At 40.1% G+C, this 26,265-nt stretch overlaps 1 protein-coding gene across 3 annotated transcripts in view; it reads right to left on the bottom strand.

The window, feature by feature from the left end:
• Window positions 1-2,219: 2,219 nt before the first annotated feature.
• The window catches only part of ptbp2a (polypyrimidine tract binding protein 2a), a 124,135-nt gene continuing 100,089 nt past the window's right edge, over window positions 2,220-26,265 (bottom strand). The window contains exons 1-15 of one of the 3 annotated variants that reach the window (XM_023804647.2): window positions 18,991-19,079; window positions 17,714-17,744; window positions 10,896-10,968; window positions 9,994-10,166; window positions 9,415-9,558; window positions 9,003-9,167; window positions 8,495-8,605; window positions 8,105-8,303; window positions 7,567-7,644; window positions 6,859-6,974; window positions 5,422-5,455; window positions 4,924-5,016; window positions 3,952-4,168; window positions 3,785-3,862; window positions 2,220-3,633 (exon numbers count right to left, since the gene is read on the bottom strand). In XM_023804647.2, the coding sequence (XP_023660415.1) occupies window positions 3,504-3,633; window positions 3,785-3,862; window positions 3,952-4,168; window positions 4,924-5,016; window positions 5,422-5,455; window positions 6,859-6,974; window positions 7,567-7,644; window positions 8,105-8,303; window positions 8,495-8,605; window positions 9,003-9,167; window positions 9,415-9,558; window positions 9,994-10,166; window positions 10,896-10,968; window positions 17,714-17,744; window positions 18,991-18,998 (1,650 nt within the window). In that variant the 5' untranslated portion in view covers window positions 18,999-19,079 and the 3' untranslated portion in view covers window positions 2,220-3,503. Of the gene's footprint in view, window positions 3,634-3,784; window positions 3,863-3,951; window positions 4,169-4,923; window positions 5,017-5,421; window positions 5,456-6,858; window positions 6,975-7,566; window positions 7,645-8,104; window positions 8,304-8,494; window positions 8,606-9,002; window positions 9,168-9,414; window positions 9,559-9,993; window positions 10,167-10,895; window positions 10,969-17,713; window positions 17,745-18,688; window positions 18,931-18,990; window positions 19,080-26,265 lie in introns of those variants that run through there. The other 2 variants (XM_023804646.2, XM_072699948.1) reach the window with 2 other exon arrangements.

The following is a 26,265-nucleotide window of genomic DNA, read 5'->3' as shown; positions in this document are numbered from 1 at the left end:
AACAGGACCTGCATATCCAATACCAACAGAATGACAGCCACCCACATAGCACATTGCTATATATATATTTACGCACACTACAGCCCATGAAGTCAAACATGTGATTTTAGCCTAAAAAGAACACTATTCTACAGGTGTCTTAGATCTTATGAATAACTAGTGTATTATTGTGCCGTTCAATCTTTATATTGCAATCTTCATGCATTATTATGTATGGAATGTAATACTAATACAATTTATTCTGTAAATAATGAATTGCCAAAAAAGTGACATAGATTTTGAGAATATGACTTGTCGAATATGACACTGATTTCCTCCATTAGTCATGAAGTCTGTGTTGTGATTTTCCATGGTATTCTTGTTTATAGGCATAGATGGGGGAAGTAAACATTCCAACATAAATGTCTGAAATAAAAGCGAAATAACATCTTTGTTTTGACTGATCACACCATCTGAGGAGCTAATTCACATGACGCTAAGGCGCCGTCTAGATCGGGCATTCGGAGAACAACCAAGATGGAAAGATCAGCCAGCAGGCAACTTGCAGTGAAAAATGCAATTGTAATTCCAAACCATACAGTATAATGGTCAGGGAAGTAGCATAACCTATTGATCTGGAGATGAAATATAAAATGATGTAGGCTTGAATTTATGGAACAGTATACAGTGTGTGTGTGTGTGTGTATAAGCATATGTAGTGTATTTACTGTACATCAACAGGACAACAGGTAGCATAGTGGTAAATTAGATGAATAGCATGAACGGTGGCAGTTTCTAAGTTCCAAGTCGGGATTTGCAGTAGTACAGTGAGGCACACAGCAGCAGTGCTCCAGTAAAATATTAAGCAGTTTAGACGGCTCAAAAAATTTTCCACTGACGGACTCTGGGGGTAATCTCAAAGATAATTATCTCCAGCCTATGGATCAATCACATACCCACCGCGCACATCTGAACAGCAGGTATAACTGAGGGGAGATGTGACATTTGCCACTGACTTGGGGGGGGGTTGGCAACTTAGAAATAAAGCAGGAAAGCAGGAAAGTCAATGCCGAGTCTTTATCAAGAGGCGGGAGCAACCAAGCGCGAGTTAAAACAATCCTATTTAGACAAAATTAACGGAGAGCAAAGGAATTAAGCCAATAAACCAACAAAAGACTTCCTGCAGTATAAGCGGTAAAGGAGATACCGAGGGAAACTTTGCCTTCTGGCAATCATCTCGTCCTTCCAGGATCTACTTACTGGCTCCTATGCCAGTAGAAACCTAAGACAGCTCATGAACCATTCTTTGCCTCATTACATTCCATCGCCCCCTAAAAGCCTCCATCCATAATTACTACATGACACCTACATGTCGCTTGGATGGCTCTCAGTCTTGACCACAAAGGTGAGCGAGGTTTCAAAGGAGCTGTCCCAAAGCTCAGGTGCTGATACCGTCTATGAACGGCCTTGAACCATCAGATTAAGAAAGTATATTGGGTTTGTAGAACCCATCACTGCTGGAAGCCAAGATGTTCCTAGCTGACACATTGTCACAGTCCAAAGCTTGTACTTCAGCTGCTGAATCTCATAAAAAGTGATTAACTTCGCAAAGACTTCACTCCAAAGAGACATTCATTATTATTTTATTTTTATGTTGAGCTTGAGAAAAGATCAGGTGGAGTCTGAATCCATGCCGGAGAAATTCATATGAGAATAACAATATTGGGAATGGTTTTCGAACAACAGAAATGAGAATGCTTGGTTTGGTCTTAGCGTTTGTGGGCTGTGTGGACATTAGTTGAGACAGAATGGTTGAGCGTAGCCTCTTTAGTAGAGAGAAGGTGAGATGGCTTGCAGAAGAACATGACACCCTTGCAGTGTGATTAGTAGGGTTAGTGAGAAAAAAAACAGAGGCAAAACCCAGAGAGACAGACCTATCTAAAGAAAAAACAAAACAGGGTGGGAAATCATTTCGGTGTACCACGTATACAGTTTTGTGAGATATGATATTGGGTTTTTTTTCCCTTTCTTACGGATTATTTTCCAACAAAACGTGTGGTACAATGGCGCACCTTTCCCACCCTGACTGAGAACGTGACATCAGAAGCAAAGTGAGGTGAAATACAAGAGAGAAGCAGCACAGACAGAAAGAGTGAGCAGAGCTACAGAAGTATTTATTGAGCGTGCTACAGAGGAAGAAGCAGAGTAAGCGCTGAAATCAAACCGTCAAACCGCCCGGATTGTTAGAAAATTAACCTTTAATTGTGCCATTTCCAAACTATAAATGATTCATACATTTCTAAAGATGTAAAAACCCAAATAAAATATAAAATATACATGACATTTTCCCAAAGCAGACAAAGGTTTTTTTTTTGCATTTTCTATTGGCAAGGGTAGACAAGGTTTATCTTAGGCAGGTAATTCATGTATTGAATCACTTGCGTAAGTTCTGTATACAACTGAGGTCATGAAGTCACCGCCTGACCAGTTCCTGCTGATTCTGCACCGTGTTTTATAAAGCGTTACTCTTTCTTTATGAAATATAAAACATTTGAAAAGTTTAATAAATCAGATTTTTTTGTACAATGAAATGTAAATTAAGACTAAAGGCACATAAACTTTGGTCCTACCAGGATCTCCTTTCAAAAAAACTGCCAAGTAATGGCATGACTGTCAAATGACTTCTGTTAGCCTTTTTTTGCCTTTTATAAATAATGCATGCAACAGCAGTTCAAATGATAACTTACTAGACCACTCAGTACATGCTCAGAAAACTGCAGCCTTTTTCAAATACCCAAACAAAATATAAATGCACATAAGGAAGTTTCAAAGAACATCTAAAGTATATTCAAGTCACAAGCAACACTAGTACTACACACCATAACAGTAGGTGAAGCACAAACAAACAAAATAAAGAACTGAAGTCTTAATTAAACTAGAGTTTCAGCTTTATCTTTGGCTGCTTTGGATACAGCCACTCTGCTAGAGAATTATCATCCCTTTAAAACAGATAATTCACAGCTCAGTCCAAATCCTGTGCCAACACTTACTCTACAACAACAAACAAAGGGATGAAAAGTAAGGTCCGCCATAAATGATAAGAAACCTTCAGAGGCAGAATTTCAAGCTGTACAGGTACACGTGAGGAGGAAAGGGGAAAAAAATTAAAATTACAAATCCATTTGACAGAGAATAAGTGCCTTGACAGCCAAGTTCAAGCATTTATGCAAATAAACAAACAAGGAGGCGTTGATACACTTTTATCAAGTAAGGCACATAGCTCGTCAATTATAAAACTTAACTACCTTCCTTGAAATGGAAGAAATGGGAATAAGAGGGGTAGAAATGTCTTTAAAGCATACTAGAACAACATCCTTACAAATTAGTTTCATGTAACAAATTCATCGTTTCTTAAGGAATGACTGGTTAATTTTGAATTTGTCAAAACAGTGGTCCCACGTCTGAAAAGTCAACTGGCTTTGCCACTAAAGACCATGAAGACACAGATAGTTCCACCAATGCATTCAGATGGTTGACTTTGAGAAGGAAACACGCAGGTGATGGTTGTCCCCCATGTTGTAATTGTGGAGGTCAATCAAGGCTTGAATTGCTTCTTCAACAGTAGACATCTGCAGAAGGGCCATTTTGCGGTCCCTGCAATAAACAATTAGAATTAGTCGGTATTTCTGAGATTTATAATGGTGACGTTACTTCAGAAAGCCATGTTCCTCTCAGATTTCAAACGCAGATCTCTTTTTGTTTACTAAAATGCCCCTTTTCAAAAGTTCACTAGCAAAGTTCTTACTGAAAAAACTTGAAGGCTTTCACAGTGCCACCGGAGTTTGAAAACAGTACCCGCAGGTCATCCTCCGTTACGTCTTGTCTGCAAAAATAATAAGGTGACAGGTCACCGTTTTGGCAGTGCACATAACAGGGAGGAAAAAAACCAACATAAATAATGCCTTTACTCACGGGATGTTTGACAGGTGAAGAGTTGCAGACGGGGGAAATATGTTCTGGAAGTTCTTGGAACCGGGTTTCTTGAAACGATGCAAGGGGGAGTTTGTGAAATCCTTTGTGAGCCCCTGGTCGTCCAGTCCTTCTCTGGGAAGCTGCACCATCTGATGCTTTGACAGCGTGACCCGGATGATCTTACCGTACATCTTCTGCCCGTTAAGATGACTCATTGCTATAACGGCAAAGGAGCTAAAATTACACTTCTCATAAACAGCGTTGTGCCATTTCCAATGAGCCATTTCCATAGCATAAACAAGGAGGTAAACACTGGAGACAATCAATCAATAATGAATGCACAAGTTAATTACAGCACATCATCAATCCATCAGTGTTGAACATAAAGGAGCTACCCAGCACTCAATAACAATGGATTGCGATATTTTTTTTCCTGACCATATTTCTCTCCACTCTAACACTGATAAGTACTGTTTACATGGGTGCTAGTACTCTAAATGTTACCAGTATACAATTATGTAAATGAAATGAACAAACATTTAACATACCAGTACTTAATATTGTACCACCAATACTGGGCTGCCCACAGATTATAAATGGTTTTCTTTTTATTTTTAGAAATCAATCATTAGCCTAACGAAGCACAAATTACATATGCCTATATACATCACAATTATATATACCTATACACATTTTTAATTTTTCCCTCTACAGAAAGGCTATTCACAAAAATTCTTGAATAAAACTATACAAAAACCAATATTCCTTGTCAATATACAATGTTTCTTTAACAGTATAACTGTAGCAAAAATGGAAGTTGAAAAATATCACTACTCTCTGTGGCTCATTAGATACTAAACGGAAAGAGTGTCAAGTGAGGACAGCCTTCAGTCCGTTAAACCTGACAATCATTATGTATGGTATTTTGGCCATTGTATTCATTTTACCTTGGGTAAAATGTCTCTCACTTACCAAGCTGGGCTTGATTCCCATCAGCCATCTGTATGAGCGCGCTGTCTTTCTTATTGTAAAGTATCTTCACACGTTGAGCATCGCCATACACACCTGTTTGAAGTGAGAGGTCACCAGGCGCGGAAATAGAACGGGAAATCACTGTTAGCACAGTTAGCATTTGCCAATTAGCACAAAGTGAACAGACAGAATGTTCAACAAAATGAGCAAACAAAACAAGTTTGTTTGTTGATATACCCTCTAAAAAGCTCCGCAAATGGAAAATTAAAAAAATACATGCTAAATAATTTAACCATGCATTAAAATAAAACTGTCTAAGGACAAAGACTTCAAAAGTGAGAGAGAGAGATAAAACTAAACAAAAAATGAAGGAAACTATAATAAAAATGCAATTGAACTACAAGTCAAGAACTCATAATAAATTCATAATAAAGTCAAAATATGAAAAACATTAAAAATAATTCTAAAATTAAAAAAAGAGTGCTAACGATAACATACCGAAGAGGGTAAACAGACTTTGGGGCGTAACCATCTTTAGAAGGAGAGAAGAGCAAGCAGCGTAAGACAGGAAGAGAGAAGAGTCGAGGAAGAGCGTAGATGAACAGATCATCCATAACGAAGGGTGGTTTCCCGCAGAATGGTGAGGTGGTCATGGATCATGGTTCAAGGCAGTTAATTGGGGCAAGTTGTTCCAGGGTACATTTTGTTCAATCACAGAGCATGAACAGAGGGCAAAAGGAGGGGTGAAGACAATAGAGAAGAGGAGAGATGGGGAGAAAACAGGGCAACAGAAAGAAGGGATGGAAGGGGGAAAGGATAAGCGATGGGAAAAAAAAACATAATAGGGAAACAAAAATAAAATATAGGTCAGTACACAGAAAATGCAGGACTTTTGTCAGAAAATGGCTGGTTTATGGGGTTTTTTGTATTTAATTGTCCCAAATGTAGTCACCCAAGACTATTGTGGGCACAGTAAATCAGTCTTAAAAAGTATATTCTAATAAATAATGATGAAGAAAAAAGGACATGCGGTAGAATTTCAAAATATACCACAGCAGTATGAAATATGAAATGCAGGTAAACTGACAGAGAACACGATTTAAGCTGAAATCGTTTTTTTTTTTTTTTTAGCAATTTCCCCCATGAAAACTACCTTACAAAGTTAAGGTATAATCATTAGAATTGTGCCCGAAAAATGTTTCATTTGTTTAATTTAAAGATCTGGAACAGTCCGTTTGTAGACTCAGTGAAGTTCCCACATTTCATATCAGCTTTCACAGCACACAGGGAAATTAAATCAGAAGAGTAGAAGTGAACAGCGTTAACATATCAGTTCACGTGAGAGAGAACAGGAAACAGGTAGAGGGGGAGAAAGAGAGAGAGAGATAGAGAGAAAGTGCGTTTAGGAAACCCGCAAAGAAAAAACACCAGAATGGAAAAGAGGTGTTCATCCATTCTCTTGGAGAGAACCTTGAAGACAAATGGATTTCAGTAGAATAAAATCAGAAAGACAGAGACAGGACATGCTGCCACAACACAGCAAAACAAAAAAACGAGGTAATGACAAAGAAAGTAATGCCAAGAAAGTAATCCATTATTATAGCATTTTTTAACCAGAGTGCATTGTTGGGAAATAAAAATAATGAGTTAATTACTAACAAATCACTTTTACGACACTGTGCATTACTTTGTTCCACTATTGAAATAAACAGAAAAACCTTAAACAAATTTAGCCAGACAAAGCTAAATTCTTTAATATCACTGTTTGCAAAGATTTGGTATAAATGACAGTTGCATACAGTGACCTTTAGATATCGTATTTACTCTGTATACATAGACAGGGGAGAAGATGGAGTAACAGGCAAAATAACAGAAGCACAGTGTGCAGTGAGCAGTGGAGCGAAAGCCAGAAGAGGGAGAGGGAGTCTGACTGACCTCCTCGTTGAGATTGCTGACCAGCAACACGCCGTTGGTGCCGGAGTGACCCGACAGCGCCACCCTGCCAGCAGCGACTGCCGCTGCGGCCGCCGCGCTCAGCGGGCTCAGAGCCCCTGTGACAGCAAAAAATAATAAAAAAGCGTCACTCAGCAGGAGACGCTAACGCGAGACGATTCAACCCCAAGCCGAGACGGGAGCACAGCACTGCCCAAACCAAGCTACTCTACTGTAACGTGGTCGTCACAATCACGGAGAACAGCTGCAGGAGAGAAGAGAGCTTCGCTGTGCCGGTACGGCGCTGGCCTTGCATACCATTAGGCTGACTCTGTATGCTAAACAAATGGAAACTCTCCAAGGCAACTCTGGCAAAGGTCCCAGTTCATTACTCCAATTACGCTAAAGTCCACAATCAAAGCGTCTAATGACGACTGAATAAAGTGAAACATAAAAGTGTTTCAGAGTAAATATCACTTTCCTTTAACACAACTTTACTGGAAAGGCTTGGTCCAGTTCTGCCTAATTATTTACATTTTTTCACTTACAGGTTTTGTTAAACCAAGCCCCCCCCCCCCCACGCCCCCACTCATACATACACCTCAGAAAGATGCCAGTGTTTACATGTACTATGCAAATAAAGCTACACTTTATGTTGTTTAAAATGGCGTTAGTGCCAGAAAGGACAGATTGTAATGAAAGTATAGGTACCTCCACCCTGTGCAAAACCAAGAGAAGATGGAAATCCTCCTCCACTAGTATAAGGAGCCACAATTCCAGATGGAGTACCTGGAGTAGAGGGAAATTTGTACATTAAAATTAACTTCATAGAGGCATCTGGTAAATAGCTACTACAGTACAGAAAGAAAAATAAATAATCCTGAGCACCTTATGTTTAGATACAGTATTTAAATCCTTGCCTTTCAACACTTCATGTCTCTCATTTGTGAGAAGGACTAATTATCTGAAATCATATTTTCTTGGATCCTTCTGCCCACCAACCAGCTCCAGATGCATCTGAATTCACCAACTGCTTTTTAAGTTATAGCTTTTAACATTTTGTGTGCCAGGCTTCCTTGTTTCCATGTAACACATGAAATGTATAAGTGGTGAATGCTATTAAGAATCAGACTGATTTGATCTGATCATAAGCAGCAGTCAGGTATGATGTAGATGGCTGGTAGAATAAAGTCGCATAGTCCTGGAGGCCTGGATCTGGAGATGAACAGTCCACTAACTCGTCTCTTACCAAGTAAAGATGAAGAATCCTTGTTAAAAGTTGCAGCCACGGAGGAGTCCACAGCGGGCTGACCATCTCCGGCTGGGAGCTCTGGTCGAGTGTAATCCCGACTCTTGTCATTGTTATACTTCACGTTGAGGTTCACCAACTTGGAGAAGTCAATCCTCAATGTGCAGCAGGCATTATAGATATTCTGTCCATCTAAGGCCTGGAATGCAGATATCCATATGTAACATTTTTTTATTTTAGGAAATAGTTTTTTGATGCAGAGTGATTTTATTAATTTGCACAGAAATATTTCACGGGCTTCAGATTAATTAACTCCGTTTCTGGCTCATACATAAACACAAAATAATTGTACAATGAGTAGATTTCAACGCAAGGTGCCAGGTCACCCACCAGTTTGGCCTGCTGTGCATTCACAGGGTCGCTGAATTGTAGCAGGGCTTGGAACTGATTGTTCTTGGTGAAAGTGATGATTTTCATGACTGTTCCAAACTTGGAGAAGATCTACCAATGACACCAATACGCGCATAAGACTTAGATTACACTTTAACTGATGTTTTTTTCAAAAGTGACATGGAAATGAGCATCAGTGCACAGGGTCAGCCAGTGACCATGAAGAAACTGGGGTTAATGGCTTTACTCAAGGGTAAGATATAGTATTTGAAGCAGAGACCTGGTAACAGGCATGGTGTTGGTGTCCAAACCCACAGAGGCACAGATCGCTCCCATAAGCCTCCTCTATTAATGATGCATACATATCAAATTTTATCAATGTAACTTTCAAAGAAATTCTTCAAATAACATGAATGTACAACACAGAGTTTTAACTTGTCGAACGCATTGTGTCTGTCCTCGGAAGGCAAGAGTTAAAAAAGAGGAACTAAGGTAAATCTAGCCCCACCTGCTGAAGGACATCCAGAGTGACGGGATAAAACATGTTGTCAATGATTATTCTAAGCACTGGGCTGGGAGTCGGGGTCAGCGCATTTTCACTGGAGGCCGTCACTGGAGTGGCAGCGCCCCCTGCCTGCACAGCTGAGACTGCTTGGAGAACAGCCTGGGCGCGCTTTAGCGGGGGAAACACACAAGGCGAAATCATCTTCAGCTACCATCTTCCTTTTATCAGACTTCACTTTGAAGTCCATTAAGGACATTCTGGCTGCATCCTAAAACACCTGGATGCAATTTAATTAATTTAATCCACTGTTGATCGTTCTTACGAATTAAAAAAAAAAATAAAATTAAAAAAAAGCAACAACATTTGTTGACAGGCTTTTAAAACAAACAGGTTCGAAGATCGAAAATTCACTTGCCTGGTTTCCCGCGTTGTCCGTCTTCAGCTCCTTGTGATTTGAGTACTGGATAAATACGGGAACATTGCGGACGTGAGGCGTTACGGCAGTGTAGTAGTTCACCATGGTCATGGCTGCTTCTTCGGTTCCAAGCTCCAAGAAAGCCTACAAATAAACGCCATTTTACCACTCCAGCACAGAGCAGAATCATCAATTAAAAGTGCTCCTATTATTGCATTTTATCATCTAAGGAAGAAATGTACAGATTCTTTTTTATGTTTCAATTAAATCATTGTAATACATTTATTGCGTTAACTCTGAGGGTAATACTTCCGCCTGTATCCACAAATGCTGAAACACATTCTCTGTTTTCCGGCAGAAAGATTGCTGGTTTACTCGCACGGCTTAATAATAACAGACCCAACTGGTGTTACAGGGAGTGGATTAAAACCTTGTTAAAATCTGGGCAACCTTGTTAGGATAAAAACTAACAGGGTGGAAAAGCAAAAGCTCTGCCTACGTAATGGAAGGCTGTTTAACTATGTGCTGTCAGTCCACCTCCTCCTTTGCAAAAAACTGCTTTGCCGACAACCCACACACCTGATTTTTCCCCTTGAGTGTCAGGATGTTAGTGACTTTCCCAAAAGGCAAGCCAAGAGCAATGACTTCCGTCTCCGACACTTCATTGGGCAATTTGCGAATGTGGATTACCCGAGAGGGGGGGCAATCCATTCTGTCTTCCACTCGTAATTTTTTGCTGTCATTGCCATTGGCTGCAGCGTAAAGAAAAAAATTCAAGATGCCGTGACGGTCATATTAAGCACATCATAAGATCAAACAACACAGCTAAAAAGTAAATATACATAACATTCAAATACATATACAAAACATTGAATAACAGCATTTTTTTTTGCTTTGCTACAGGAATTTTTATAGAACATCAATGTTTGAAATTAAATTAATGAAGTAAAAATAGTTCAAAAGATTGAAACAAACTCCAACTTCCTACAATTCGACTTTAGTACATTTTGGTACTCATGTTGTTTCATTTCTTGTCATGTAACTGCAAATGAGCCAGTAGCTTTGTATCCGGCTGCTCCAGCCTTCTAATTAGCTGGGCTTTGCAGATTACCTTATCTTAGTTGCTAGTCAACTAAAAGTGCCTGAAACTGGGGCCTAGCCACAAGGGGCAGGCCTACTGCTAATGCAACATTGCAACCTGCTTGTTCTTTGACGAAGCAGCCTGTGTTGGTGTGTTGATGCAAAAATGAGAAACAAAACCAAACTACGAATAGCTACAACTGATGTTTACATCGTTCCTATACAATGCAATACAGACGTTATTTACCTCAAAAAAAATCTTAACAGTTCCCAGTGAAAGTGCATATAATTTTCATGGCTTAACGGCCAGAATATGACTATGAATGCACGTGATAAAAATTACTTACAAAAATAAATTATACCACCATTTTCCGGAACACGGAGGCGGGAGGTGAACTCACCAGTTACAATACCGGTCAGCCCAGAGGTCGGACTGTTATATAGACTGCTAGACATTAGCTCATCTGATCCTCTCTGGAAAGAAGACACAATAAACAAATAAATAAGACGAACACTCATCTAAAGACTCCTTTCATTGTCCCAGGAAGAAGAAATGAAATACAGCTCTCCTAAGACAGTTTGAGGAAACGAGAACATAAAACACTGGCTATGTTGCACCCTTTTGTGTTGTTTTAATCTTGCGAGTCTGAGGTGTCAGATGGTGTAATTTCATCTGCAGCTCCCGTCTTCCCCAAAGGCTCCAAGCTGTCTGCAGCTCAGTCAGTGACACCCTCAGAGCGATGCTAAAAGTGACTGATGCGTGGACGGGCAAACACAGAACCATTACAAGCATAACTTTTTAATACGACATCTTGGTTGTGTCTTTGAGTGAATTCCCTTAAATTGTTCTTTATCGCTTACGTTTTTACGGTTACGATAAATTAAATGTGAGGCTCTTAAAGCAACACAGCCTACAAATAAATTGCACGTAATAAAGTTACCTCTGACAAGAACCTTTTGTGACATGCCAGAATATGCTGTTGGTGGGGTGAGGGAGTAAACTTTGGTAGAATGTTCTCAAAACCATTTTTTTGCATCAAATATTAATGGAAAAACCACAGAAGGAGAGACCAGGATTGAGAATTTGTGTAACTAAGGGGTGTAACAATTCTCAAAAAGGTTACAGTGTTTTGAACATTGTGTAGATGATTACATTATGGATGCAAACATGGACTAAATATTAATGAAATACAAATGTATTGTCAGCAATCGTCATAAATTGAGAACTGTACTTATGTAATTTAATTGATACTTTGATATCATCTCCTATGTGTATATATGTGTATATATAAGCATATAGAGCACATTGTTCATTTCTGAGTTTGAACTAATGTTACAATTTGCTCTGCATCCTCTCTACTATTCCTGCAGACCGTGTTCCTAATTAAACAGTGGAGTGTTTGGCTATTAAAGATCCAAATAAAATGATACATTCAGGGGAGTCCTGGTACCGGGGATCAGGCGATTTCTCTGGCACAGTGCCAAGTCAACTGTGGCTCTCTACTTTAAATTCTTCATTCATTTTCTGTAGACAGTTCAAAAGATGGAATATCAGAATATACAGTGGGGAGCCATATGTGAAGATACTACATATCTCTCTTGCCCCCGCTGTTGGTTAGATCATAGCAGATGCATTTAAACTAATCACACTCATGTCTCCCTAAACCAGGAAGCTGAAATTAGAAGATTTATCTCACATCAGTTATTCATTACTTTATATGTGGAAAAAAACAGACCACAATTTAGTAGGAAACAGCAGTAGCAACAACAGTAATAATAATTATTATCATAATTTATTTATTATATATAATGCTGTATGTTGGGATACCTTGCACTAAGTTAGTTTCAATGAGAGTTAAAAAATCTGAAATCCTATGACAGCCTACATGTTTCTCTTTTAATATTGCACCTTGATATTTTCTCCTCTCGACTCCCACTTAAAATACACCGTTCCTTTTTTCTAGTTCAATAATAGTTAGTATCCCTATTTCGCGATATCTCTTATATATGCCAAAGCTCTGTGCTAGAAGGGTTTATTTCATCCTCATTATAAGACTCCGTTGCTTTCAACTTGGAACAATGAAGTACTTTTCTAGACGAGGTTTTGAACTTACATAGCGAGTATGGTCTTCAACATGAGGACAAAGGACATATAAAATGGATACTACCCTCCACCCATTACAGCTCTACTCACATAATTTCATCTGGAATAAAAGGCTATGTTTTAATGAAATATCAATATTGTACTCTTAATCAAAAAGCAGCAGCTCATCACCTCTAAACCTCAGGAGGCAGGGATCCGAGAGCAGAGCAGGCAGGTGGCTAAATGACATCATGCATATTTGTGTGTCCCAGTCCATTTTCCGTTTAATACATAGCATTTCCAATACATTGAAATATGCAGTTTCAACATGCTTTTATCTCAAAGTTCAAAAATATCTGGTGATGCAAAAACGTAAAAACAGTTAAAATTGGTATTTAAGAAATTAAAAACTTATATTAATTAGGTATAATTCAATGATTGAAACCTTAAAATTCATTTTTTAAAAGGTTGAAAAACACTGAAGTTTTAAAAGCATTGAAATAACTAAAAATATTTGTATACAAATGTACATGACCTCAAATGTCAGGTGGCACAACTGGGAAAAGGGTTTTTGTTTTATTTTTACTATTTTAAGTAATTTTAGAAAACAGTAGATGAAAGATGACCCCAAGTGATCTTCACAGCGCAGTGAAAAAGTAGATCCAAGTGAAATACTGAGGAAAGTTACCATTTTCGATGGTTTGGCTTGCACAGCTCCCATGTGCGGTGGTACAACTCATGGAAAACCCACGGAAATTCACTTTTAAAGTGTGAATAAACTTGAAATGAAGGACAAAAAAGAAGTCTGCACAGGTGTCGAAGCAGATGTCTGTTTACTGTGAAAGTAGCTTGAAAACGCAGGTGGTAAAACAACAAGTAATATTACTAATAATCATAAAAGCATAGATAGATAGATAGATAGATAGATAGATAGATAGATAGATAGATAGATAGATAGATAGATAGATAGATAGATAGATAGATAGATAGATAGATAGATAGATAGATAGATAGATAGATAGATAGATAGATAGAATTAGTCTGATGCATTGCAGATGCTTGCATGGTTACTTTTTTTAGGGGGGAGTACAATTTCTTCAGCTGTACCCCACCTGACTTTGCTATTGTGTGAAAACCTGAATTTGTAACAAAGTATCAAAGGCAAGAGGCAAAAAGTCACAGTCTGAAGTAGAAGGCAAGGTCAGAAAGCCACACACACACACACACACCGGGCAGGTAATAGGGAGTGTCTCACACACACACAGGATGATGACCAGGTACTCAGAGAAGACTGGGGATCAAAGACACCACTCATGACTGTAGATCATGAAACAACAATTTTTGGTACTCAAGGACTTGGCTACATCGGTTAAGTAGGCAACACAATTAATGAAAAAAATGAAACCAGAATCAGAAGCAGCTGAATCTGAACTGCGGTGAGGGAGACCGGATGAGGGGGCATGGCTGCGGTGAGGGAGACCAGATGAGGGGACCTGGCTGCGGTGAGGGAGATGTGATGAGGGGGCATGGCTTTGGGGAGGGAGACCAGATGAGGGGACCTGGCTGCGGTGAGGGAGACCGGATGAGGGGGCATGGCTGCGGTGAGGGAGACCAGATGAAGGGGCGTGGCTTTGGGGAGGGAGACCGGATGAGGGGGCATGGCTGCGGTGAGGGAGACCGGATGAGGGGACCTGGCTGCGGTGAGGGAGACCGGATGAGGGGGCATGGCTGAGGTGAGGGAAACCGGATGAGGGGGCATGGCTGAGGTGAGGGAGACCGGATGAGGGGGCATGGCTGCGGTGAGGGAGACCGGATGAGGGGACCTGGCTGCGGTGAGGGAGACCGGATGAGGGGGCATGGCTGAGGTGAGGGAGACCGGATGAGGGGGCGTGGCTGCGGTGAGGGAGACCGGATGAGGGGGCATGGCTGCGGTGAGGGAGACCAGATGAGGGGACCTGGCTGCGGTGAGGGAGACCGGATGAGGGGACCTGGCTGCGGTGAGGGAGACCGGATGAGGGGACCTGGCTGCGGTGAGGGAGACATTTTTATAATTGTTTAGGAAGGAAATAAACATCACACGCCATAAGCCCCAGAATCGGCAGGACCTGTATCAATGGCTGACAATTCACCTAGAAACAATTCCATGTGGTTTTGAAAAGAGCATACCTAGCAACCCTGTTCATTTCATTAGCCTCTAAAAATGTTTCAAAAAAATTATATATATTGTTTGAGAAGGTCATCATATTAGAAGGGGACTGGCAGACTAGGAAGACAACAGAAACCACATGGATATCAGTTATTTTACTTTTACGAAACTGAAAAGGCATCCCTTATAAAGCAGACCTGAGAAAATTGAAATTCTGAAGAGATTTTACATCAGTAGCCTAATAACTGGCATTGGATGTCTGACATGTTAAGCACTGGAGGGAAAAATCATGTGAGAAAGAGTTCATTAGAAAAGATATGTTGAGTTGTTCTGAATATCTGAAGTCATAAGAATCATAAAGGGCAACTTCAGCTTGGTATTTTGAACTATGTAGTATAAAACGTATAGCCAAATTAGACACGAAACTTAGACTATCTTGGAAGCTGCAGGCACAAGGCAGCAAACACCCCATGGCAGGGCACACTCACACACCACTCACTCACACACCACTCACACACCAGTCACTCACACACCACTCACACACCACTCACACACCAGTCACTCACCACTCACACATCAGTCACACACCAGTCACTCACACACCACACACTCACACACCACTCACACACCAGTCACACACCAGTCACACACCAGTCACTCACCACTCACACACCACTCACACACCAGTCACTCACCACTCACACACCACTCACACACCAGTCACTCACACACCACTCACACACCACTCACACACCAGTCACTCACACACCAGTCACTCACCACTCACACACCAGTCACACACCAGTCACTCACACACCACTCACACACCACACACACACCACACACACCAGTCACACACCAGTCACACACCAGTCACTCACACACCACTCACACACCACACACTCACACACCAGTCACTCACACACCAATCACTCACACACCATTCACTCACACACCATTCACCATTCACTCACACACCATTCGCTCACACATCATTCACTCACACACCATTCACCATTCACTCACACACCATTCACCATTCACTCACACACCATTCGCTCACACATCATTCACTCACACACCATTCACATTCACTCACACACCATTCTCTCACACACCATTCAGTCACACACCATTCACTCATACCATTCACTCACACACCATTCACCATTCACTCACACACCATTCACCATTCACTCACACACCATTCACCATTCACTCACACACCATTCTCTCACACACCATTCACTCACACACCATTCAGTCACACACCATTCACTCACACCATTCACTCACACCATTCACTCACACACCATTCTCTCACACACCATTCAGTCACACACCATTCTCTCACACATATTCACTCACACCATTCACTCACACACCATTCACTCACACACCATTCACTCACACCATTCAGTCACACACCATTCACTCACACACCATTCACTCACACACCATTCACTCACACACCATTCTCTCACATATCCACCCCTACAGGCAATTTGGTATCTCCAATCAACTTCAGCATGTTTTTGGACTGTGGGGGGAAACCAGAGTACCCAGAGGAAACCCCACAATGACATGGGGAGAACATGCAAACTCCACATACTGTACATGGACCCCTGCCCCCAGAGGTGTGAGGCGACAGTGCTAACCACTGCATCACCGCACCACCCCTGTCAAACTTCCTCAATAAGAAAAACAATGGTCACAATAAGGCCACATATCTGAAGAGTTACTGCAAGACAAAAACAGTTGGACCAAATGACGTCTGCCTTTGCCTGAGAGCATGTGGCCTGATCGAGAACATTCTCAGCACTTGGTAAAGACCTCAAGTCTGCTTCGTGTCGTCATAGCACTGTTGTTAGTCATGTCTTTGGTGCTACCCACTTTTCATTGTAGGTGAGAGCATTCTTACTGCTTTTACCAAAATAGGGGAACATGATTTATAAGAAACTTTTACCAGTCAAGTTGGGCAAAGTTTTTGAAGTATAACTCAGGAAAATGTTTAGTATCACTAATTTTTCAATTTATGGGTATGCGCCAGGGTAAAAAAATACCTTTTTTTTTTCTCAAACTTCAGCCTGGCTCTTCCCTGTTTCTTAATGATGAAGGGCTTCTTCTTTGCTTTATGGGTCTTCAATCCTGCTTCTAGGCAGGCTGTCATGAAATGTCCTGTGCTTCACAACACTTAATGTTTCGCATTCTTTTTGAAGGTCACTTGAGGTCATCTATGACATTAGAAAGTTGTTTCTGCCCTCTACCTGGCGTGTTTTTGGTCATTGTCAGTGTCTCCTGCTTCACCTTGTTCTTGTGTACTACTGTCTTTATATAGTTTGAGCCTGGAAGCAGCCTACCTCTCAATATACTGTAGCCTTCTGTCTGCAGAACCACGATTAAACCAGGACTTAAAAATGCAGATTTGTAAAAAAAAATATATAGAGTGGTCTCATACTTTTTTCCAGCCGTGTACATCATGAGCTACTCTTAATCTGGCAGAAATTTATCATTCACATGCAAAAGGAGTACTTTAATTAATTTTTAAACACGACTTTTATTAATTTCATCTGTTTGAAATCAGGTAGAAATTCATAATTAATAAATATGAATTCCATCCATTCATCCAGCTTCTAACAGTTTATCCTGGACAAAGTTGAGAAGCCCCATCCCAGAGAGGACCCACATGAGACAGGAATTACATTCAAACTCCACGTGCAAAGGCAGCTTGTGAGCCCACAGCCTACTGCTATAGGTGTGAGACAGCAATGCTACCAACTGAGCCACGCACCTCCCCGTGGGAATTTCATAAGGAAAATGCCTCAATTCAGAGTGCAACTTTGGTCTAAACTGACCCATTTCACTTAATAATAAACGTAAGAGCATCCACTATATTGCCCATTAAAAGAAAAAATGCTAATCAAATTAATCTAGCTTCCCTTTCACAAATTTGATGAAAATCCTGAACATGAGAAAACAGGCAAGCTTACCTTTACACCAATGGCCACATCACTGACAATGCTGCAATTAAAAAAAATAAAGTTATTGTTGCCATGAGGCATAGAGCACAAGTTAAACTCACACAACCCACACAAACAGCACCGCTTGCTACCTTAACGCATTGCAACCTTTGGTCAACAGAAAGACCCCCCAGACTCCACTACAGATGCATGTGATATACGGTTTGTATTATGTAGTGAGAATGACCACTTTTTCCTATTTATATGTTTAATAATAATAATAATAATAATAATAATAATAATAATAAATTACATAATACACTATAACACCTATTTTGCATTTTATGGCAAGTTAGAGGGGTACATCAAGTCCAATAGTTTTAAAGGCTGTCTTTTCCAAGTTTTATTTTCATTGTAGCGGTGTCTACATTTTTCTATGTTTTGCTACTGTTTAATAAAACAATACTTTGTCATTATAATGGGATTTTTTTAAACACACAGGAGCGATTTAGGAAGTTGATCTGGATCCGCCTCAAACACATTCTACTCCGCCCCCAGCCCTAAAGTTTTCTTTCTACCAAATATTTATACAGAACTTTAACATTTTATTTAACTCATATTTACGAGATCGCTGATGTTCAGATGCCTTTCATAAAGCAGCTGGTTAGCTGATAGCATAAACCAAAGACATCTATGTGTAAAACTTTGAATGACGTATGCATTACTAAATAAATAAACAAATATATAAATAAAAATCTTAACTTCCTATGTTAAATTGAGTGAGGTGTGACCGGGGGTGTCTAGGCTAGTAAACTCCCAATGTAATAAAACATCACTTTGATTGCTGAGATCGCTACCAAGGTTTAACAAAAAGACAATGCTGTTCCTGTCAAAGCATGCAAAATAATAGCCCCCATCCTGTGAATCCAGACGCAGATCAATAAAGGCAAACGCCCACACAAAGGGATGCCCGATGCACTCACAACAAAGCAGGCAGAGGCGCACCTTCGTTCCCAGCCTGCTTGCTTCATCGACACTACCCATGCAAGCATGCAAGCATATAGTTTTCCAGTATCAACAAGCTTATGGTCGATTGCACAAGTAATTTACCGAAGATACATGGAAATCGGTGTGTAACCTGGAGGAGCCCCAGGTGTCTAACGTCATACTCAGGAGTTCCTACATCCAGATATACACTCACACCCTATACACGGATCACGCGTTGGAAAAACCTTCTGACACGTCTAGTTATTAAACCAGGCCTCCCAAATAAAAATGACAATAAGAAGTAATAAAAAAACACATACCCGTCCATTGCCGGAGACTGTCACTATGGATGTGATCTTCCGTGCGGTTCTTCGGCCAACAACATTCAGGGGCGACAAAATGGTGGCGGAAGCGCGCACGGAAATGGCCGAGAATTACCGAGCGGCATACGGAGATTTACGAAACGTGATCAGGAGGAGCCCTTTCCCTGTTGCCGAAAGTAATGCGTGCAGACCAAATATGTCATCAAATAACTCCAGGCGAATAAATACTTAAAATAATCGACATGGCAATTTAGATACAATGTGAGAATGTTCACAGTTGTGCAGAAGGGCCATACCAGTGAAAAACAGGATACTCACGAAACAACTTATTTGTCTTTAATTGCATTAAACCCTTGGCTGTTTAAATGCCAACACCTATTATAAGTAATCCATGATTCGCTTTACATTGAAATTATGATTTCAGTCAATTTCAAAACTAAACTGTGAGATGCCATTCACTGTACTCACTTTGTGCTCTGCTGCACTTTCAACGGGAGATGCTTAAAATGCAGCAGACAGAATATCTGCAAATAATTGGTTCACTTTCTACAGCTTTTGATGTATTTTCTCCTCTGGCTATGTAACGAAACAATATATATATATATAGTCAGAGCTGTCAGATATCACAGAGAGTGTGACTTTATGTCCCAAGAAACAGAAAACTGGTAGAGTGGGACACTTACGTTTTGTTCCCTGCAGCCATTGCAAACAGTCCAATGAACTACAGCAGATCTTGTCAGATAACCTCAAAGCAGCAAGAACAATGCAAATTTAGCTTTTAGTAAAAGGAGGAAGAAATATGTGTATAACGCAGAAAATATTTTTTAAAGCCTCTGAGATCAAGATCTAAAAAAAAATAATAAAACATTATAATTTGTAATACAATGTGCCTAAGGTTGTGGGCAGCTCTTGATGTCTTTGAGGATCTAAGCTGGCCGTGTAACTTAGAGCACGGTGACACTTCGTTTGTCCAGCCTGCCCAAGCTACTACAGAAGCTGTATCGTTTGGGTCACCCCTGTGCTGCCAGGCCTGTGGACTGCAGGCCTTAGAGACGGATCTCTCTCTCCCTCTCTGTCTCTTTCACCCTCTTTGCAGGTGAAAGGCAGTAGCTCTGTGCCGTGTTTGCTTACAGTAGATTTTGGGCGTCCAACTTCTTCCCAACATAAAAATAACTGAAGTCACTGAATTAGTTCTATCATCAAAAATTAAATTCTGATGAAGATAAAGAATTGGAAATGGGTTTTTTTTTCTTCACATAGGGAAGTATGTAAACAATTAAAGATAATTGTATAAAACTGACTTAGTTTTGTTCATGTGTCAAGTGCGCAACTCTGTTACATCTGTGCTTCATTGTAATCAAGTAATTACACATGGTCCGCATGACCTTGCCCTGAGCCAGTGGTAGCTATTTCCATTAAGCAGTGAGTATTGCTCAGCTGTTGTCACTGCTCTGAGCATAAGGCTGAGTGATTGGTTAGGTTCTGAGTCTAGCTCTTATCTACTTTAGCTGCATTTCATTTGGGAGTTTTAGTTAGGGACGCTGGCATTGTCACTGGCTTTGCGGTTCTGTCTTGTTTTCTGAGTTGCAGTTCTGGATTATATTGTCTTGTCTTGAGTTTCATGGTTCTGGTTAAGCAGCAGCTTGTTTCTGTCTTTGTGGTTTTGATGAGCCTCAGTTCTGCAGCTGGCATCCGATGTAACTGGTGTCATGTTTTAGGTTAATCATGCTTGTTTCAGTCCCATTTCCTGGTCCCTTTTCCCGATTTTCCTGTGCTTTTTGAGCCCTCTGTCTTGTGCCTGTCCATCAGTAGACCCAAGTCCCACTGATGCCAGTAGCACTGGAAGTTGTCTGTTTTGTCAAAGGAAAAATATTGTTTACGTTATTTATGTCACAATTGCTCAGAGGCGCCTTTATGACTATTTCTCCAAAAATACTGCTTTTGTTAGCCGTTGACAGCTACCGATGATACAAAACAACTTCAGTAAAGTTTATTGATCATTCCAACTTTCCAACTTTCAGCACCCTGAGCTCATAACGTCTTCCCACACCTATGACTGGTGCTGTCCTTTATTTAAATTTTTTACATGACATTTTGCATATTCAACCAATAAGATTGTAGAGGAGGTGGGTCCAAGCAACTAGAGGAGGCAGGACCAACTAATCAGATGTCTTGGTCCCACCTCCTCTATCTTCTTATTGGTTATCTCTCTGAACCAATCATTTTTGTTCTGCCCTCAACATTTTTGTGTAAGTAAAGCTCCCACAAGCTTAGTTGACTCTTGGACAATGTATATGTTTGTAATCTCCTGTTTAGCTTCTGTAAAGGTTACAAAAAAGAATAAAATGGACTAAAATCAAAGCAATTAATTGGAAAGCATTTCTGTAACCATTAAGGAACTTTTTAGTAAAGTATTATTAATCCCCAGAAAGAATTATTAACATGGTCAAATGCATATGGTTCTAACACAAATACATATAGCAGCAGTGGACAATCTTATACACAAAGGGCCTGTTTGTAGGCAGGTTTTTGGGGAAACCTTTAGGTCATCTGTTCAAACCCACGTGTGAGGACTCCTCAGCCAATCAGTCCTCTAATTAGTGATATAATTAGGGAGCTGCAGCGAAAAGCCACATACACACCGGCCCTTTGCGGATAAGATTGGCTACCCCTGACATATAGGAATAAAGTTATAGGCTTGGACAGGGATACAGACATCAGAAAACTTTGGATCCTTGCAACTTTACGCCCTAAGTAAAGTTAATGCCTTCCATCTTCTAAGACTAGGGACTTAATTAAGAATGACATTTCCCCAAACACTCAGCTGTGCTTTCAATACCGGAGCATTGAAATTAGAAACGGGAGCCCAAGAGTGAGGGAAAACACACACTGTCAACTGCTCAGCAAATCACTAGCAGTTTATCTCCAGCACTAAATAAATAACTGCCAAATGACGTGCAGAGCAAAGAGAAGCGAACCGAAATAATAATAATAATAAAAAACTAAAGTATTATAATGAAAAGTCAATCATGAAAAGCAGTACTGTATAGAGTCAAGATTCAAGATTCCTTTATTGTCATTGTACAGAGTGCAATGAAATAGAGTAGCAGTCTTTATGGTGTCTTCACACATAACAAATATCAAGTTAAGAGAATTCAATAAAAAATAGAAAAATAGTAAAGCTACAGATTAGAGTAATTTAAGTACTGAAAGGAATATATTATACAGATATAAGATGTGCAAGTATATTTGTGTGGTATGTATATAAATGTTTTGGGCTATGCTAAGTGGAAGCAAGAAACAATGTTGAGCATTTTCACATGTTTTGCCATGATTGTCTGTCCTTATTTCCATCAATGAGGGTTCGATTCAAACCCTGGTCCCCCGGTGATCTCTGGGTGACCCTTACAGATAAGGCCATATAAAACATGTATGAATGTGCTTCCTTAAAAATTAATAGGAAACATTGAAACAAAGACACAGATGTTTTCCCAGCCCATTGTGTCACTGTTAGATATTTTTCATATGATCCAGAGGGTCACAGATAATTTTTTTCAGTTGATGCCTTGCTAAGTGAAAATTAAGTTCACAATTTAAAAAAAGAGTCAATTGTTATCTGCATTTAGTTGAATTGAGGCATTTCTTGAATGCAACATGCATTAGCTGTATAAAGAGAGTATTTAACATTTCGATTTTGACATGGTACATTAGGGAAATGAGGATGTGAAAGGGAAATGGGCAGGGTTTGATCTAAAAGCTTCTAACATAACTGATTCAAAAATTAATGTTTGGTATCAGTTTATTGTTAAGTGTCTCCACAGTAAGGAACAGCCAAATGATGTGAAGAGAGAATCTTTTACAGTTAATATTAAAGACCAGAACATAAGGAGTTAAAAGCATTTATTGTTTATTTTTTTATTTTGAGTGATGGGATAGGTACGTGATTACGTATGTAAATCACTTTTCCCGTGGTAAAGTACTAGTATGTGTGTACCTTCTGTGATGGACCGGAGAAGCACTCGCAGAAAACGCTTGGCTGAATGGATCGCTTTCCCTACTCCGGGAGTAAGGTTACTGCTTTCTTTTTCACTGCCACTCCAGCCAAAAAAAGAAAACGTGCTCTATACACCTATGTTAAACTCAATTTATATTATATTATTAAGTTTGATACATAATATAAACGAGGGCAAACAGGTGGAAGGCATTTAAGGCGTTGATTTCAGTGCGCCGGGGTAAAACAGCGCACAGAGATTCGTTTCCATCTGACAGCTGGAGTCGCCTTCATAAACGTGATGGACAGAATCAATATGCGTCAGTATCGGGGATACGGACATCGCCTCTGAATTTTGGCAACGGTATTCGCGGATGGGGCTATTCTGTCAACACCACCTGCAATTTCTAACCGGCATACTTGTTGAGTCATGTCATTTTGACAGTTTCTGCCTCCGTAAACACCAGTCCGATTTAAAGCGCAAGCGACTTTAAACGGTTTCGCGACACTGGTTTTACAACAGTGATTGTTGTAAACGTTCTGGATTGCGTACAGCAGCTTTAGTATAACCAAAACTATAAACGTGTCATCCAAACAGCCTCCTTTCCCTTGGTCATTATATCATGTTTATTTATACTTTCTGGAAGTTTAATTCAACAAACATGAAGCAGAGAATTATGCAAAACTCATTCTAGTACCAGTTTTTTTTCCCTGGAACCATAAAACTAGTTTTTAATATCTTAACACTTATACACTGCCAAAATAAACAACAACCACGTCACACATGACCACATAAATTTAAAAAGAGTTTTCAAATAATATTTTTCATTCTAAAAAGGATTTTTCAAATCACATACATTGTGCCATTATAATTATACAAATTAAAGACCACTTCATTCACATCACATGCTTATGTTGATTTTATTTATGTACCCCTTTGAAATGAGCATCATGCACTTAGATATACAGCAATCCGTTTGGTCCACCTGTAGCAGCCTGCCCCTACCAACAGCGAATCATACGTGACCTAAGTGGTATTGGACGTAGTTTTATGGTTGGTTCCAGCATCTCAGAAACAGGCACCCTCCTGAGATTTTCACACACTGCAGCGCCTGAAAATGATCCATTTCTGTGGCCAAAAAAACACCTTGTTAATGAGACATATCAGAAAAGAATGGTCAGACTCGTTAAAGGTATAACAGGAAGGCCACAAGTTCAGAAAGGTATCTGAACGCACAAGCCACTGAACCTTAATGTAGAGAGTACTACACAGGTGTACCTAATAAAGTGACTGCTATGGGAACAAAATACTAACACAATTTGGTACCATCAGTCCATTTTCAATTTTGCTTTTTTCAGGTGAGGCTCTTTTTATTTTTCTCCTGTATTATAATTAAAATAGTCATGCTGTTTAATTAGCTACAACCTCTGTGTTTGGTTTAACCAATTTATTAAAATATTTCACAATAAGAAAAAACAATACTGACATTCCTTGAAATGAATGGTGCCTAAATTATACCCATCTTCGATTGAGAAACCCTTTTATTTTCATAACTGACGAATTACAAATAAGACTGATAGCATCAGAAAAATGACAGGTACTTTCCCCAGGACAAAACAGTCAGCTATATCTAGGAATGATCCCCGAGGCACTGATCCAACTTATTAATAAAGAGCAATACATCTGTCTGGCCTCTCCAGCCATCCAGTCCTGTCATGTTGTCATACGTTACAAAACACCACCCAAATTAAGTGAGCATCTATTGTATACTGGGGGAAAATTGACAAACATTGATTTTTTTTTGCAAGACAGTGTCAAAAGTGAAGGTTCAGTTTTAAACGCTTCAAATAACAGAAGTGTGTGCTTAAAAGGCAATAGCATATATGGTGAGCCTCAGAGGTGAAGTGAACGCAAAGAGCAATGATTGTGTTACCTCATGCTCACATAACAAGGGAGGCCAGGCCCATCCTTACAAGAAACTCAGCTGACCCTGATTGTAAGGATTGCCTTGTTTGGATTAAATAAATTCAACTGGGTGGATCTGTAAGGATGCAGGAATCAATACTTTGAGGACCATTGAAGAATGTGGTATGTAGGACTTGGTTACAGTTTCACTGTTCTTCATGATGGCCTAGCTGTTGTCAATGGCAATGCCCAAGGATTGGTAATTATGTAGTATTTGTGTTTATACAGGGTTCTTGAACAGGTAATGATTTACACAGTAAATAAGTCAGTTCAGTCTTAGATGGATTTAGTTGTAGGGAGAAGTAGTACTGAGGTAAACAGAGATTAGCTAGGACACCTGTGATTCAGAGAGAGAGGGAATGAAAGGAAGACTTCAGTGTTGTCTGTCTAGCTCTGACAGGAAAAATAGCACAGATTACAGATCTTATAAAGAGAACAGCAGGTTGTCTAGAATAAAGGCTTGTGGGACCCACAAAGAGAGGCTATTATTGACAGAATAGAAAGCCCGTCATGTGACTACATAGAACCAATGTGATAGGTAGGAGGTGACCTAATCGAGGACAGTGAAAATAATGCCCAAGTCATGAGAAGCAAAGGTGTACAGAATCAAAAGCAAATGTTCTTGTCAGCCTGACAATGTTTTTATCAAGGTTTAGATAAAAGTATGACACCGTGTCTGACAAAGAGAGGGGGACAAAGGAGGCAATGACTGAACATCAGGCAGGTTTCAGGGTCCATGAGGTGTATGGAAGGGAGAAGATAGCATTATGAAGCCTTAGACTCTTCTGAAACAATGACTGGGAAGCTATTCTCTAGCTGGTGAGACCAAATGATGACTGAAGAAGACATTTGTAGTGGGTGGGTTGTAGTATCAACATGTAGAAGCATGTAGCTGAAATACGAGTATGAGGAGGATAGAAAAACCATGGAAATAATTTCTACTTTTCAATCACATGCAGCACCGGTCATGACCGGCAGGTCGAGGGGAGAGAAAAGACGGAGGATGTTGCAATGGTGCCTCTGGGAGTTGCGCATGTTCAGCGCTTTGGCTGATTGACAGGTGGCCTCACACCGGCTGCAGGACCACGGACAGCGACTGCATGTCAGAACTTCAGCACTCATGTTTTGGATCGCTGGTCAGCACATGGCTGCGAAGCTCCATCCTAACGCTGCGTGGTGAGATGATTGATTACACCAGTTGCAGCCACTCTCCTGATGTACAAACTCCATTTAAAACTACCTACTCAGCAGTGCCAGGAGGTCAAAGCAGGTTCTACTGCCTGATTTACAAATCATACGTGTGCATAATATGTGC

The sequence above is a fragment of the Paramormyrops kingsleyae genome, chromosome 15, assembly GCF_048594095.1.
Source record: "Paramormyrops kingsleyae isolate MSU_618 chromosome 15, PKINGS_0.4, whole genome shotgun sequence".
NCBI lineage: Eukaryota > Metazoa > Chordata > Actinopteri > Osteoglossiformes > Mormyridae > Paramormyrops > Paramormyrops kingsleyae.
The sequence above is the reverse complement of the archived record's forward strand: the minus strand, read 5'-3'. Positions and strand labels throughout refer to the sequence as shown.